The 16,687-nt window shown below is 43.7% G+C and overlaps 1 protein-coding gene across 4 annotated transcripts in view; it reads right to left on the bottom strand.

Moving 5' to 3' along the window:
• Positions 1-877: 877 nt before the first annotated feature.
• Positions 878-16,687, bottom strand: part of ULK2 (unc-51 like autophagy activating kinase 2) — a 56,886-nt gene continuing 41,076 nt past the window's right edge. For 3 of the 4 annotated variants that reach the window (XM_043903978.1, XM_043903980.1, XM_043903981.1), the window contains 11 exons: positions 16,543-16,623; positions 14,716-15,002; positions 13,674-13,861; positions 13,168-13,271; positions 10,604-10,753; positions 9,536-9,744; positions 7,578-7,756; positions 7,085-7,203; positions 6,485-6,642; positions 3,644-3,779; positions 878-3,073 (listed from right to left, as the gene is read on the bottom strand). In XM_043903978.1, coding sequence (XP_043759913.1) covers positions 3,015-3,073; positions 3,644-3,779; positions 6,485-6,642; positions 7,085-7,203; positions 7,578-7,756; positions 9,536-9,744; positions 10,604-10,753; positions 13,168-13,271; positions 13,674-13,861; positions 14,716-15,002; positions 16,543-16,623 — 1,670 coding nt within the window. In that variant the 3' untranslated portion in view covers positions 878-3,014. The remainder of the gene's footprint in view (positions 3,074-3,643; positions 3,780-6,484; positions 6,643-7,084; positions 7,204-7,577; positions 7,757-9,535; positions 9,745-10,603; positions 10,754-13,167; positions 13,272-13,673; positions 13,862-14,715; positions 15,003-16,542; positions 16,624-16,687) is intronic. The other variant, XM_043903979.1, reaches the window with a different exon arrangement.

Genomic DNA, 16,687 nt, shown 5'->3' with positions numbered 1-16,687 from the left:
CCTCCAGAACGGTCTGGGTACTGGCCTACCACGACCCTTCACCTGTTTGGCCCGGCCTTGTCCACAAAGGCTGAGACTTTAGGGGCTACCGGTCATTTCCCGTGGTGGGCGCTCTTCCAGGTGGGCCACTGTGATGTGTCTCCTCTGTTTGGGTGAGGACCCAGCCATCCTGACCCCTTGCCCACAGACGGTGTTCCAGCCAGGGCTGGGACAAACAAGGAGACTCGGGCAGCACTCGGGAGCCTCCACGGCTGCAGACTCGGGGCTCAGGGCACAGCCAGAGTCATCTCCTGGCGTGCAGAGCAGACACGATACTTCCAGGTGGTGCCTGTCAGGGACAGAAGACGCCAAGCTCCCCAGCAGCAGGCATCCTTCTGGAACAACACAAGTTCGCTCAGCCCCAGTGAGAACCGGTGACTGCTTGCAGAGGCTATGGCGAGAGCAGCAAGACTTCCTCCAAGGCCCATGCACAAGTCCTTCCATCACCTCACGGGCTTTCTAAAGCCAAGTAACAACTTCACGTCCATGGTGTCCAGCTTGACTCCCCTCCTGTTACCTGTGGGGACTGAGCCCACCCAGCCCAAACAGTGACCTTGTCTCCAGCCTCCTCTCCTCGACCCCAGGAGGGCGGAACGACAGAAGGGCACTCTGGCTCTTCCTCTTCAGGAGAAGGGGGTGTGGGCATCATCCCTCAGGCCCAGCGCAGGCCCAGTTAAGGCAAATCCTTACAACAGGAACAGCCAGCTAGCACATTTGCAGATTACTCCTCTACCTGCATTTGTACGGTCCATAACTTTCCAGATGTCAATCCATGAATGTATGGACTGGTCCATTTCCATTTCATGAAACAGATGATAGAAAAATCAAAAGATACACATGGAAACATAAAGCATTTGTTTATTATTGCTATAATCAAGGCAAAATCTCTTAAAACAATTGGCCTTGATAATGGAAATATAATCAGAATCATTATTCCTGCATTTACAGTTTGTTTTCTGCTGTTCAGACCGCAGGGTTTCACACATACACCACATACCACCTGACCTTTCTTGCACAAGAAAAAGAATGCACTTGGAGACCACTCCCTAGGTACTGACGGCAGACCAAGCCATTTCCTCACTGTGAACTCATTCCATCCTGTGTTTAAAACAAACGGGTAAGGGGAGGAGGGGCCAGAATGCACCCACCCCCTTTGGAGGATCAACTGAGATGACCCAGGTGGTAACTGAGAGAACATACAAGAAACTCCCTTTACACTCAAAACAGTGGTACAAACTAGACCATCACCGGTAATGGTGCTTGTCACCCTGCTGGGGGAGAGGGGAACCCCAGCACAGCCCTGCTCCCATAGCCTGCAGGACTGTCACCACAACCTGAAGTCCTGGGGCAATGTGCGTTAACCACCCAGCCTCCAAACTCACTGAGGAAGGAGCTGGTCTGACAAGCCACGTCACAGGGACCCAGCCTTGTCCTAGAAACACCTGGTCAGTTTTATTTATCTTAGTATACATCTGTACAGGCAATAATAAAAAGGCTACTACACAATTCAGTGAGTTTTATCTAGTTTCATGGGTAATGCATGCAGTTACAAATGAGAGGTAGAAACACTGTATTAAAGACCTAAAAATACAAACATCATATAAATAAATGTTCAAATTAACTGCTGGGATTTTATACAGATAAATAAGGTAAAAATTACATTACTTCGTCAAAGTAAAGGAAAACCTTTTTGTTTTTATCAGTACACTAAATTAGATTAATGCCAAAGAGCTTCTGTGCAATTTGTCCAAGTTCAGATGACATCATCTAAAGGATTAAAACTGGAGAATGGTTTGTTCAAGTATCCAAGCACGTAAGTCAAAGAAACCAAATCATCGAACACGTGGGCACCGTTTCTGGAAGGACGTTAAGGGCCCACATTCTCCATGACTAGCTCCCTGGTGGACTGCCAGGATTAGCAGGAAAATGCACGCGGGCTGGAGAGAGCCGCCCCTTATCCTAAGAGAAAACAAACCTCATTTTTCACTGACTTCATGTAAAACTACACATCACTAAAAAGGCTAGAGGTCACCAACTCTGTTTTGGCCCTACCGCAATTCTTGAGTGTATCTCTGGCCTGTCACTTGTTCTAATGCTGCCCAAATAAACCTAGCGGTCACAGGCATGAATGCACATTATGCATGCACAGTAAAAAATGCAAACTAAAGCAGACAACCAGCAACTTAAAAACATCAGCGAGAGAAAACCTGTAGGCGTAGATGAATAGGTTAAGAAAATGCAGAGGCTCATAAAACACAAGTCTTTACCACTGAAAAGTCCACAAGAGATTACATGTGAATTCTGGAAAGGGTATGCATATATAATCAAGTAAAATACTTTAAACAAGTCCATTGTGCCTCAGTTAGTTTTAAATTGCAAAATCCAATACAGTTGTTTTAATAAATTAGTGCAATATGAAAGATTTTGGAAGATTATTAATATATGTCCACGTTAGCTCAAATTGAAGATTTCACAATATCTTCCAAGAGTCATCTTTCACTCCTTATTTCTTCCTGAGCTGTTTATGGGTGCGTGCTCAGACTCAAACTCACCCCGAGAACTGAACTGCCCGGAAGAGATGGGGCTTTTTATTTCCACTCCTCGGCGAATACAAGGAGTCCCACACTGTGCTCTGGTGGCTAGTACAAAGAGCCACTCATCACTTAATGCTAACTCTCCTTAACAGTAACCATATTGGTGACTCTAGTTCTAAGGTACGTTTATTTACCAAAATCAAACCGAAAACCCAGTGGAACACTTTTGCATCTGCTTCTATAAAGAGAAAGGGAAGGGGTGACTTCTCTGGTAAGGCAGACCTCCTACAATATGTAGTTCTGGGATTGGTTTTCCTTTGTGAAACCACTGCGTGCTCTTTGGTAGTCACCATGTAAGAGTGGACCAACAGGACCCAAGCTGTGCTCCCAATGGCATCACCTGACACCCACCGCTGGTCCCGGGGGCAGGCCTGCTGCTGCTCACAAGGCTGAGGTGCTATAGCAGAGTGATGACAATCTTCTTTCAATGCTAGATTTATCTAGAAATAAAATAAATCCATGAAAATACCATTAATATTTCAAAACCGAGCAAAGAATCACCACTGAGAAAAATCTCTCTCTCCACCTCCACCCTCACTTCTGTCCTATCTTTGCCCCAAAGTTAACAGTTCTAGTGCTTTTTCTTCTTTCTGCCTGTTAATTGTCTAGCTTAGTGCTGCGCGGTATAAAAGCTAGATTAGCAAGTCAAATGAAGAACATGTAGATTTTAACAGCTAGTTTGCTCACAACTGCAAATAAGTATAGAACTGCCAGCCCCTGGCTGCTCTTCAGAATGTGGATGACCATACCTCCTCCAAGAGGCCGACCACCTCATCTGCTCTTCACAAGCCTCGTATCTACTTCTCACAACAGCTCTGCAAGGCAGGCCTTGTCCCTCATCTCACAGAAGAAACTGAGGCCACGGAAGGGGGATGTGACTAGCCCAAGGTTGGGAAACCAAGATGTAACACCCTTGGGCAGGTCATTGCACACCCCAGGGTCTTCCTGCTGCTCCAGGAGAAGACAAGGAGATGCAATCAGCAAACACACTGCTTTCCAAGTCAACTCACATCTGTGGATGTTTTCAATGTCTGCCGGGTCCTGAAGAATCTTAGTTAAGCCCTCCAGAAGAAGGGCTGCCTTATGATAGCGATAAACAATATCTTCAGTCTGCTGAAACATTTCATCCAAGGCTGCGGCTTGAACCTGGAACCAGTGAACAAAGACAAGAAGGTTCTCAGCTTTTCCAAGAAAATATGAATCCATGTGCACAATGCAGCTTTAAACGGAGTCTCTCTAAAATTAATACATTTTGACAAAATGATGTAACTTACTGGGTGAATGATATAAAGGAAAAGCTTCTTGACAAAAGAGTTACTAACTCTGCATTCAAACATAACCTTCTTGAACTCAGAGACTCAAAACTCCTAAGGTTTAACACTTCTAAACTGACTCATCTCTGACTTCAATAAAAAGTTTAAATATATACTTCCATACTAGTAACCTGGCATTTCATTAAAGCAGATTTTGTTACAATGAAATAATTAAATGATGTTAAAAGCCATTTATCAGCTGCTTCTTTCAGTTAAAGGACTTCCTGGTGTGTGGGATTTATTCACTCAGAGACATTTACTGGGCACCACTTGAATTTACCGGGCAGTGGGCATACGATGAAGGCGAGCTCACAGTCCAGCTAAGGTGTGGGCTGTGCTCCAAGGGCCACACGGTATCACAGGAGGAAGCCCTGGATGGTACCCAGGGGACTACGCTCAAGGGGCACCTAACCAGACTATCAGGGAGGGGAAGGTGAGGAGAGCCCCCAGGAAGTGACACTGAGGCCGAGTCAAGAGAAGCAGGCGTGATCTGGGCAGTGGGAGAGGGGGGCAGGGCCTCCCCAGTGTCATTCACAGGGTTATGAGCATTTTGTTTTCCTAACAGCATCCTAATTTTCTTTTTAATCATTCATCTCTGAGTCTGTGAGGGATCCAGTGTGCTAATTTACCTGTCAGTATGCTGTCTCTTTCAAAAAGTAAAGCCACTTACAATAAGATAAATAAAATGGATATGGAAAATCAAAGTCCTGAAACGGAGGGAGAAAGGAAGAACTACGTGTAAGGTGAGTGCCCCCACGCTGCTCAGCAGCCAGGGCCCAGGAGAGATTTGTTGTAGGCATGTGGCCCTGTCATCAGCAGAAACAGCAGCACTGTCACTCCTCACAACAGGACATCAGTCCTGGCACAAATTTTAAGAGAAAATCTGTCCTACGAAGTCTTAATCTGGTACAAAACAATACAGTGCATAATATTATTCATGTCCAATTTGTAGTAATATAATGTATATTATTATCATCAATAGCTTATATTCCAAAATTATTTTCATATGACTTTTTATTATGATGGCTTTCAAAAAAATGCCAAGGGGGTAATATAACAGTACAATTTCAGAGTTCAAGCAAATCTGGGGCCAAGAAAGAAGGTCAATTGTGTTAGTATGGTAAAAATCATAAGGTTGGTCAATAATTAAATTCTTCCCCACTGAATTACTTCTTTAACAGCCCCTAATCTCATGCTTACCTCAGGCAATTTTCCTCAAGACACAGAAAACAAATTATTTCTACGAATATAACCAGATATTTGGCAAAGTAGGTTAAACTTCTTGTCTATACTGAGGTCAGTCATGGAATCTGAGCACATGAATTTTTGCAGATAGGGTAAAAGAGCAGAATTCTTTTCTAACATTTTAAGCCAAATTTCTTAAACAATGGGAAATGAAGAAACAGATCCAGCAAAAGCTTTTAGGTACAAACTATCAAAAGATTAGATCATGCCTAATGTTAGCAATTTTTAAGTGTTATGGTAAACTTTTATTAACACCAAATGTGGTAACCAACACAGCTTATGTTTGCTGCATGTTGCTGCTACTGCTAAGTCACGTCAGTCGTATCCAATTCTGTGTGACCCCATAGACGGCAGCCCATCAGGCTCCCGTCCCTGGGATTCTCCAGGCAAGAGTACTGGAGTGGGCTGCCATTTCCTTCTCCAGTGCATGAAAGTGAAAAGTGAAAGTGAAGTCGCTCAGTCGTGTCTGACTCTTCGCGACCCCATGGACTGTAGCCTACCAGGCTCCTCTGTCCATGGGATTTTCCAGGCAAGAGTACTGGAGTGGGGTGCCATTGCCTTCTCCTTGCTGCATGTTAATTCAGTCCAAATACTCCTTCAGGAAAAGGTACCATGACACCTGGGACATGGGAGTGGTGGGGCTTTAACTCTGTTTAAAAGGATGATGTCAAGCAGGTTTGCAATTCAAAAGACGCTCTTAGAATGGATAAGGAAGTTGTGGTACATATACACTATGGAATATTACTCAGCCACTAAAAAGAATTCATTTGAATCAGTTCTAATGAGATGGATGAAACTGGAGCCCATTATACAGAGTGAAGTAAGCCAGAAAGATAAAGACCAATACAGTATACTAACGCATATATATGGAATTTAAAAAGATGGTAATGATAACCCTATATGCAAAACAGAAAAAGAGAGACAGATGTACAGAACAGACTTTTAGACTCTGTCAGAGAAGGCAAGGGTGGGATGTTCAGAGAGAACAGCATTGAAACAAGTATACTATCAAGGGTGAAACAGATCACCAGCCCAGGTTGGATGCATGAGACAAGTGCTCAGGGCTGGTGCACTGGGAAGACCCAGAGGGATGGGATGGAGAGGGAGGTGGGAGGGGGGATCGGGAAGGGGAACACATGTAAATCCATGGCTGATTCATGTCAATGTATGGCAAAAACCACTACAATATTGTAAAGTAATTAACCTCCAACTAATAAAAATAAATGGAAAAAAAAAGATGCTCTTAAACACCACAACTATTACTGTACAATATTACACTTTAAAAAGGGTTACCATTTCTACAGCACAGTTATAGATGAGTTTCTCTGCAGTTACGCTGTTGATTTCATCAATAAATCTCTGTTTGTCAGAAAAGAAGCGATTCAGCTTTTCTGTCAATTTCTTGCACATGCTAATGCAGAATTTATATCGTTCATTCAGATTTTTGACAACTGGAAAAAAGTTGAAATAAGAATTCAGTTTTCTTTCATAAACAGAGTCATGGTGACATGCAGCTTTCCTGCTAACTTAAGGAAAGCGACAAAAAATGATCACTGAGAAAAGTGCCTGGAAATCATTCTTTCCTATGTCCTCTCAGTCAAGAGAGGATTGGCAACAAAGCACCTGATTGCTCTATAATAAGTGTAAATCTATGGCTGATTCATATCAATGTATGACAAAACCCACTGAAATGTTGTGAAGTAATTAGCCTCCAACTAATAAAAAAATTTAAAAAAATAAAAAAAATAAAAAAAAAAATAAAAACAGAGAAGCCAGCATCTTTTCCCATTGAAGAATACTTAATAACACAATGACCCCTCATCAAAAACCCCTTTCTCAGTGCAAGGGGAGAGGACTGCTGGGCTCCCAGGAGCTCATCATGCCCCAGCCTACCTTGCTTCACGCCCGAGGATGGGCTCAGCTTCCCGGATTTGATCTGCTCTTTGGCGAGATGCAGAGAGGCTGCTAGGAGTTGTGCAGCTTTCATGTGCAACACGAGCTGCTCTACTCGCCTGGCCCAGAGACAGCAAGCACAGTGTTAGCCTAGGAACCAACAGGCCAGGCCCCATCTCAACCCGCCTTGACACTCTTAGTGCACAAAGGACTCCTGAAAGGAGAAGGGTCGGCGCGGAAAAAAGTGTACTTTTAACATTAGGGGCACACTCAGATAAGAGTACCATCTCTTTATAATCAAGTATCTTTAAAATCAAGGCTGTAGAACCTCCAGTCTTGGCTCACAGAGCGAAATTGAGCACTGAAATAACTCAGAGACTCCTTGACATTTTTGCTAACCGGACGTGACCTGCAGTGGGTGGCAAGGCCTCCAGCGTGGACACCAGTATATGGAGGGCAGGAAGGGAGGAGATGGACAGCAGGGGGCACCTACCCCCAGTCCTTGCTCAGCTGGCTGATCTGGTCCACCACCGCACTCTCCTGGATCTGGTACACGGAGACGGCCGATGCGCAGAGCTCCGGGCTCCCCCCGCGCACAGCTGTCAGGTCCAGCACACACTCCGTGAACAGCAGCATTGAGTTCAGGTGGCGTAAGGTGTCTGCATGTTCTTGCTAAGGCAAAGCCAACTTGTCTTAGAAACTTGAAGGTTAAGGAGGTGCATACTCATTTCTGTATACCAACCATGGCCACTGCTAATATTTTTTTATATGTATCAATATCAGAATGATCAAAGGAGGCTGAAATTTCTAAATTCCAGAAAACTAGTGAGAAGATAAACACAAATGAAATCAAAGGTGTGTCATGTGTTTCTGTGGCATGTATGAGAGCAACCACAACATTCAGCCTCAAAGATATGAGGCCACTGTGCTTTCACAGGAAAAAATGAAACACAGAACTAAATCAATGTACATGAGACAGAAACATGACCAAACAGATACTGAGATATAAGAACTTCAGCATATTCTGGACTTGAAACTACACTTCTCAATAGTTTCATGAATTCTACTGGCTTAAAATTTCAGAGATACTTTATTTAAATTTCTGGTGGTTCCTCAGTTAACAGTGGTTCCTAATAATAAAACTTTTAAATTTCATGATCTTTTCACTTAGTTAGAGTGAAGTACAGACAGACGTAATAGCAATGCATTAAATATTGGTATTCTAAAATTAATGCTGTTTTGAGATTTGTTTTTAGCTAGCAATGTATTTTGAAATCTCAAATAAGACTAAGTTTCTCACTCTACTTCCATGGTTAAAAGGGATGAAAACCAGCGTCCTTGAGACAGGAGAATAAACGAACCAACTTTTGAGAGTCTCCCTGCTCTGCAACAGCAGATTGGACTGTATGTTCCAACATTTACTAGAACATAATTTACATTATACATATTTTCAAAATTACAGCTTATTACACAGAATCACTACTAAAATTTTGCATGCAATATTTTATAACTTTTATGTGAGATACTTAATTCTCCTCCACACACAACAGAAATCCTAGGGGTCCAGCACAGACACTTAGTGCCTTTGATGGTCTGGAGAATGGGTCATTTTAATTTGAAGTGCAGGGTGATCTGCACTGACTGAGGTCAGATGCAGTCCACGGGAAGATGGCCTAGAGTCGACACTGAGGAGTTAGCTGGCACAGGCTTTGGAATCGTAACATTAACCTCTGTTCTGGATGTGTGCTCAGTACACTGCACATTATGATGTGTTTTTCCCTGGAGAACCCACTCCATGGAGGGACGTGACTATCCAATCTGCTGGGAAGCTGTATTTCTCAGCGTTACTGACTCAGTTGGCATTATAATTTACTTTTTCAAAACTTAAGTTTAAGCGTATCATTTTTATCTTGTAAGGTAAGGTAAACTTTGAGAATAAAAAGTTATGGCTTTAGGGAAAAGATTATGTTTTAAAGTCCTATAAGTAAAAGGGATTCCCTCGTAGCTCACTCAGTAAAGAATCTGCCTGCAAGGCAGGAGACCCAGGTTCGATCCCTGGGTTGGGAAGATCTCCTGGAGAAGGGAATGGCAGCCCACTCCAGTATTCTGGCCTGGAGAATCCCATGGACAGAGGCGCCCAGCGGGCTACAGTCCATGGGTTTGCAAGAGTCAGACACAACTTAGCGACTAAATCATCACCACCATAAGTAGTAAATTAACTTCAGATAAAAGAATTAAGAATACAAAATCTGTATCTGTCACTTCCTGTGAACCAAAGCTCGTTGTGAATGAGTGCCACTGTCAACATAATTCTAAAAACACACCACCAAGGTTTCAGATAGAAAAGTTCACGGGGAGAACCACTGGGACTTGCTCTCGGATTCTGCCCTCTCATCATCAATTCTCTCCTCACTGTAGCCTTAAAGGACACATCGTAGGGTCTCTTCCCACCTCCATCAGCGTTTCCTCCGGCAGTTCAGGGGCTTCAAAGGTGACGAGACCCTCCAGGCTAGGGGGTGAAGCACCACAAGGCACATGTCTCAGGCTGGGGGCCGCTTCTGCTCCCAGAGGCGGAGACCCCGAGCACAGCCCAGGCGGGGAACCCCCACACACACGGCTGCCGATGGAGCACAGAGAGCCCCCGGAGCCGCTAGAGCCCCCTGTGGAGAGAGGACATGGACAGCACTCGGTGATTAGCACCCAGTGATCACCAGGCAGGATGGCAAACAGTAAAAGAAACCTCCCACCCCAGCCCAAGAACAGCCTCTATCTTCCCACGCTCACCTTCATTCCTCAGCTGTAGGCATCCTTCACAGACTCATCACAGCTGCTTTTAAATTGTTTTAGACAAACTCTAGCGTACGCCTTTCTCCCCTGCTATGCCGCAGTCCTCAGGTGAGAAAACTCAGCCATAGGTGGTACATCACTAAAACTCTACCCAAGTGCTGGTCTGGAGGCACTTACACCAGTTCTGATTTCTAATGCCACGAACAACACTGTGATGAGATCTTGCCTTCTTGTGAGTTATTTATGTGTGATAAATACTTTATAAGGCCGTTTTGCTGTGAGTGGTCTTATAAACAGAATGCAGTTACCACAGGTCAAATATTACTATACACACTTCTACAGCTCTAAGAATCATCATGCTGTTTTCTAAAGCAGCCAAAAGTGAGCACACAGTTCCCATTAAGCCTCCATAGCACTGGGTTATACTATTTAAATGTTGGCTTAGTTAATAGGTATAAACTGTTATTTTCTTTCTCTCTTTTCTTCAGCCGCCCTGCGTGGTATGAGGGACCTTAGGTCCCTGACCAGGGATGGAACCGGTGCTCTCTGGAGTGGAAGGTGGAGTTTGAACCACTGGGCCACCAGGGAAGTCCCCTCATTTACTTTTTATAACCCTTTCAGGTAAAGAAGATTGTTATCTCCACGTCACTGGAAATTATATCACACCATGAAGGCATTTTCAGAACTTGCACCCCAAACAAGAGCCCAAGGCAGAACTAAGTCAATCCTCACCTGAGGTGGTTCTTATCCGAAGGCCCGTGTGGGCACACGTGGTGGCTGTGGCCCTGTGTGGGGGAGACCCCACTGTGAACATCACAGCCCTGGGACTTGCTGCTGCTCCTATAGGAGGGGCCAGGGCAACACCACAGGCTCCTGCAGGGGCTGAAAGAAGTTCACCACGCGTGCTATATTCCAGAGGGCAGGGTTACAGAGAGACTTCACTGTTACATTAGATTTTTGGTTTTTTACAATAAGCACTTATTACTCTTAAAAACAGAGAATTCAATTTAGAGCTCCATGAAAAATATTTTACAGTAATCTCTTCACAGCTGTGAAATCTTCCTTTCACCAAAGCCTAGAAGTCAGGTTTCTGTGCACTTCTAAAATATGTGAACTGCAGTCACAGCTGAGAATAATTTGAAAATGTGGAAACTAAGAACTGGAAATAAAAATGTAAGGAAAAAAACATGATTAAATAATGGGCAGAGGATCTGAGAAGTTACTTTACAAAAAAATATGATCAATAGGTACATGAAAAGATGTTCAACATCACTAATCATCAGCGAAATGCAAGTAAAAACCACAGTGAGACACCACCTCATACCTGTCAGGACGGTCATCCTCAAAAAACCACAAATAACAAATGTTGAGGATGTGGAGAAACTTAAGAGCTAAGCTGTCTTATAGCTTATAGTTTCTTAGAAGAAAACGCAGAGTTAGGCATGAGATAGCAGTATCTAGGGAGACTTCAAGAAAAGGAAGACAAAAGCAAAGACACAAGAGAAAAGTTTACCCTGCTACCTACAGCTACAGCAAACCCTACACACAGCCTCACTTGTGGCAAAAAAAATTTAAAAAGACCTCACACTATTTGACTTGATTCTTTATATCTAGTATATCATGTCTGGCTTTCAACAAAAAATTAAAAGGCAAGCTCATCAACAGATAGGATGTGGCAGAGAAGAGAAATGAGTAATGTGTCTGATGAGCTCATCAACGGACAGGACATGGTGGAGAAGAGAATCAGCTAGCCTGAAGGTACGTCAGTAGGAACTTCCAAAACTGGAAAGCAAAGAGAAAGAAGAACCAAAACAAAACCCCCAGAATGTCCAAGAACTGTGGGACAACCACAAAGGTATAATATACATGCAATGGGAATATCAGAAGGAGAAAGAAAGAAACGAAAGAAATACCTGACGTATCAATAGTAAAGACCCAAGTAATTTCCCAAACAAATGCAGAATCAAACCACAGGTCCAGGAAACCTCAAGAACACCAAGTGGTCAGAAGTAAAAAAAAAAAATCTATACCTAGGCACTGCATATTCAAACAGCAGAGAATCAAAGAAAAATTCCTGTAAGAAGCCAAACTGTGTGTGTGTTGGGCGGTGGGTGGTGGCGGCAGGGAGAGAACATCTCATCTATTACATCAGAGGAACAAGGTTGAGACTTACATCAGACTTCTCTTTAGAAACCATGCCAGATGAAAGTGGAGTGAAAAGTGAAGTCCTGTTGTACAAAAACCACAAACCATACTCAAGATATTTACTGGTCTAGACATTCCCTGCTTTGGAGTTTCATGGGAGAGCCAATAAAAGAATTATAGAGAAAACAAGAACAAAGGTTACAACAGTGATTCTCAAATTTAAGTGTGCATAATAATCACACGGGGAGTTTGCTAGAGACACAGATTCCTAAAATCCATTTCCAGAAAGCTCAGTTGAACAAGTCTGGTTTAGGGCATGGAACCAGCCCTTTGATTTCATTTTTTTGACAAGCAGTCCAAAGTAATCTTGGCATGGGTCCATGGACATAAAGGTCTCTGGGACAACTGAAAGAGCCAGGGATCTCAGTGACCCATGGCTCTCTATAGGATAGGCCTGCTACATAAGAAATGCTGAAGAACACATATGTGTTTAAGGTAACTTTGGCCAGTGTTATCCTACTGATAAAAAACAATCTTGGTCAGAACTCCTTCTAATTCATCGGCTGCTTATCATCCAGACACTGCACAAGTCGCTGTCTTGGCAGGCTCCTAAGAAATCAGATGAGATGACAGAGGCTGGATGAAGAGATGTGGGTCAGCAGGTTCATCAACAGTCAAGAGGAGTAGACAGGCAGAATGTTACCCCCACATCCAAGCCAGAGACGCTCACGTCCTGACCCTCGGAACCTGTAAATACCTACATTACATGGCAAAGAGGAATTAAAGTTGCAGATGGAACTAGGGTTGCTAATCAGCTGGCCTTAAAGAGATTATCCAGTGGGTCCAATGCAATCACAAGGGGCCTTCAAATGGATAACAAGCAGGCAGAAGGTCTGAGTCTAGACTGGCCATGGCTGGCTTTCCAGATGGAAGGGGCCATGAGCCAAGGGGAGCAGGTGATCCCTAGAAGCTGGAAAGGCAAGGAATGCAGTCTCCCCAGAGATTCCAGAGTGAACACAGCCCTGCCCACACCCTAACTTCAGCCCAGTGAGACCTTGAGAACCGTAAACTAATATACTTGTGGTAATCTGTCACAGCAGCAAGAGGAAACTAACAAATTACATGCCTAAAGGAAACCGGATTTTTCTTACCTGTATCCATTGGTCGTTCTGTATTTAAACTGTCCATGCTGCCCTGATGTCCACCACAAGGTGTTTTTACTTGTTGATCTGATAATTTCCCAGTACTGATGGACCTAAAAAGAAAAATAATAGTGTAAATGTATACTTTTAAAAAATCCGGACATATCAACAACAAGGGTGACTTAAGCCAAGCCATAAAAGGATTAATGGGAAGTCAAAGAGCAAGGAGACAAAAATAGATACCAAACAATTCAAGGCAGAGATTAACTTCATAACCAGAAAAACAGAAAGTAGAAACAGACCCCCAGGAAACTTAGGATGAGCTCTGATTCACACAGGTGCAGGAAGCATCTTGGTTTTCTGAGATGCTACGTTTACAGAGTCACTAACTGTACACAATATCACTAACCACTGGCATAGAGCAGCTGCTGGTTTGGTCTGGTTGTTTTATGGTAGAAACAGAGGCTCTGCTACAGTCTTGAAGTTTGAGGCTGGAAGGAAATGGCCTTGTTTACCTGCCAAACGCTGCCTTGACCTGATGCTCGGACTTCTGCCTCTCCCCTCCTTGAACCAGGACACAGTGAGTGCATTTCCTTGGGTTGTTCCCATCTTTCGGCTGCCCCTCGGAAGGCCCATGGCGAGTGGCCAAGGCGAGAAGGTTGGAAGATGCTTGCGTTTTGGGAATTTTGAAAGGAGCCGTGGTCTAAAGAAAAACACATAAGCGAATTACTCCAACATATGGAGTAATTCCATTCAGAGTCACCAGGCTCGCGGTGCAGAGGCTGGAGCAGAGACTCCAGACTGTGGCAAGCCTGGATTCAAATCTGGCTCCTCTACATCCAGTCTCTGTGACCCTGACAGTTCATTTATGCTAAGCCTGCTTCCTTTCTCCATGGTAAACAGGATAACGAATGTAAAGCACGCAGCAAGTACAGGACTCACACTCGGCCTGGCACACAGCAGGTGCTGATTAACTGGAGTTGTTCTCCCCTGAATGCTTTCCACAAGTATCTGTTAGACTAGCTCATGACCTGGCTTTCTACTCCTAAGAACTCAGTTAAGCTACTGCTAAGCCGACTGAAGGGACATTACATTGACACTAGCTCCCTGTACAAGCGCACGCCCTAGACAGCAGCCCAGAGAGTCAAGAGTGAGTAAGTTCCAGATCAGACTTCCCTGACAGGCCTGGTGACCTTCCTGTCTCCTGGGGCCCTCCCACTATGCACCCCTCAAGACAAGATTCTCATAGAACTTACCAGAACCCTGCTCTTTGGTTTGGAATGACCCATCCAGCCTTAGGCCAGAACCCCACAGCACTCTACCCGCAGACCTAATAGAGGCGTGTGCCCAGGTCCTGTCTTTGTCTGCGCTCTGACTCAACTTCCCTATGTGGCTCCTCGGTGCTTCTCCCAGGATCTGGGAGTAATCAACTTCTCTATTACAATTTCTCTTGTGGTCTGCTACTGGATCCAACTGACCATCCAGAATACAGTGCCCAGTTAAGAAATGTTCATTTAGCCAAGGCATAACACCCACATGAGGGCTGAGTACACACACCTTAGTAGGAGAGCCAATGATGGTTGGTAACGGAGTTCTGAAAAGCCAGTCCGAGCTCCGCGGGGAGGACCCGCTGTGCTTGGTGGGGGAGGTCCCGAGGCTGCCAGGCCGGCTGGGCTGGGGGGAGCAGCTGTAGCCTGCCCCGGCCTGGGATGGGCACACGGGGTCAGAGTGCTGTTTTCTGAGCTTCTGCTTGTTCTGGTAGATGTCGGTGAGGGTGGGAGCGCTCTGCAGTCGAGCGCCCAACAGGACAGGCTGTGGTGACTGGGCCTGCGGCACGGGAGAACCTGCCAAGGAGACAGAAGCAACGTTAACCCGAAGAGAACAAGCACAGAGCAGAAATGGGGAGTCAAGAAGACACCTCTCAAATGAGAATTCTAATGAATGTCTTGTTTTCCATGAGATATTCTAAAAATTGTTTACCTGGCAAGACACAATTTTTTGGCTCCTTTACAAAACAGTGACAAGGGCATTGCTGTTGGTGTCCCAGGAGACAGAAGTTAATGACTGTGGGTCTATCAGCTGTTTTTATCAACAGCAAGCACATAACTCAATTAATGCAATGTCTAATTACCAACGAAGAAAATTAAAGAGTAAATGGCTAAAGCTAATGAAGGCAACACAAATCTACACTGAACAAGATGGTTTCTACTCTTCATGTGAAGACACACATGTGTATCATCAATGAAATTATTCTCTCTTCTCATGTAGCAACTAAAAGAAACTCAAGCTAACCTAGAGAAAAACTCCTTATTCAAGAAAAGAATGTTGGCAAGAAAATTAGAAAGATAATATACTTTTCCTGGATTGTTTTTTTGTCTAAAAATAACAAGCATATGGATATTTGTCAGTTTCATGAAATTCATTTGAAACCTAAAATATCCATCTTCTCTACAAAGAGAATACCAATCATTGACAGACTTCCTGACTCTCAGGGGGACACTGGGAGACAAGGTCTCAAAGAATGGTTGGCTATGATCTGGGAACTCTCCTCCAAACCCTGCTGCTACTGACCTAACTTCCATAAGCCGAGAGCTCCAGTTACAAATTTCTTGGAGCTTCTTGCAAGCCAAACCACCACCAACAACATTAAAGACATATAAACCTTCTTGGTGGCTGATAACCATTATCTTCCCCAAAACAGACACCAGTAAATATAAGATCCTGCTGCTGACCACTCTTAGCTTAATTTCATCCTAAATCTAGTATTTTAGTTTTTAGACCCACATTCTGCCATACATGTGTGTATACATATACACATGTACCAATAAATAGTGACAAAATGTTATGATCTGGAGAAAGTTATTTGAGCTCTATTATTAAGGGAACACAAAATCTGCAACACTAAACCAAGAAAAGAGTTCTAAGTAATGGAGCATTCCTTTAACTTCCTAGTTCCTCAAATGCACATGTAAGATTTGACTTATCAGAGTGTGATTTACACATATCTTTTCAGACATATATATTTTACATAATAAAGCAAATAAAGATCCACATTTCTTTTTTATATGATGCTAACTGGTAGCTCTTATTAAAACCAATATTAATCAAAGTAATGAGATTTCATTTTCTAGATTGATTTTCATTGTCTGTATGACAACCAGAATTTAGCCAAGTCATTAATTCCTAAGACTTGGTTTCATGAAAGAATCATATACCCAGGAGACAATCAATCAGCAATGATGCACTAGAAGACATTAGACCAAGACAGGAGAGCAAAGAAAATATCTCATATAAATTCTATTGGTTTGCTAAGACTGGAAAAATCTAACTTGAATTCACTCACAACGAGACTTAAACTATGAACACTGTGCAGACATCGCCTACCTGATGAGTTCCTACTCCTGGATTCGTGGCCCTGAAGATGCCCGCAGCAGCACTGACGGAACTGCTCAGGAATGGTGCCCACTGAGAGAATGGGAAAGGATGGAGAAATGGCTCAGAACTAGTTAAGGATGGAACAGGCAACAGG

Source organism: Cervus elaphus, chromosome 5 (genome assembly GCF_910594005.1).
Source record: "Cervus elaphus chromosome 5, mCerEla1.1, whole genome shotgun sequence".
In the NCBI taxonomy this organism is placed as follows: Eukaryota; Metazoa; Chordata; class Mammalia; order Artiodactyla; family Cervidae; genus Cervus; species Cervus elaphus.
Note: the sequence above shows the minus strand (reverse complement) of the source record. Positions and strands in the feature narration are given on the sequence as shown.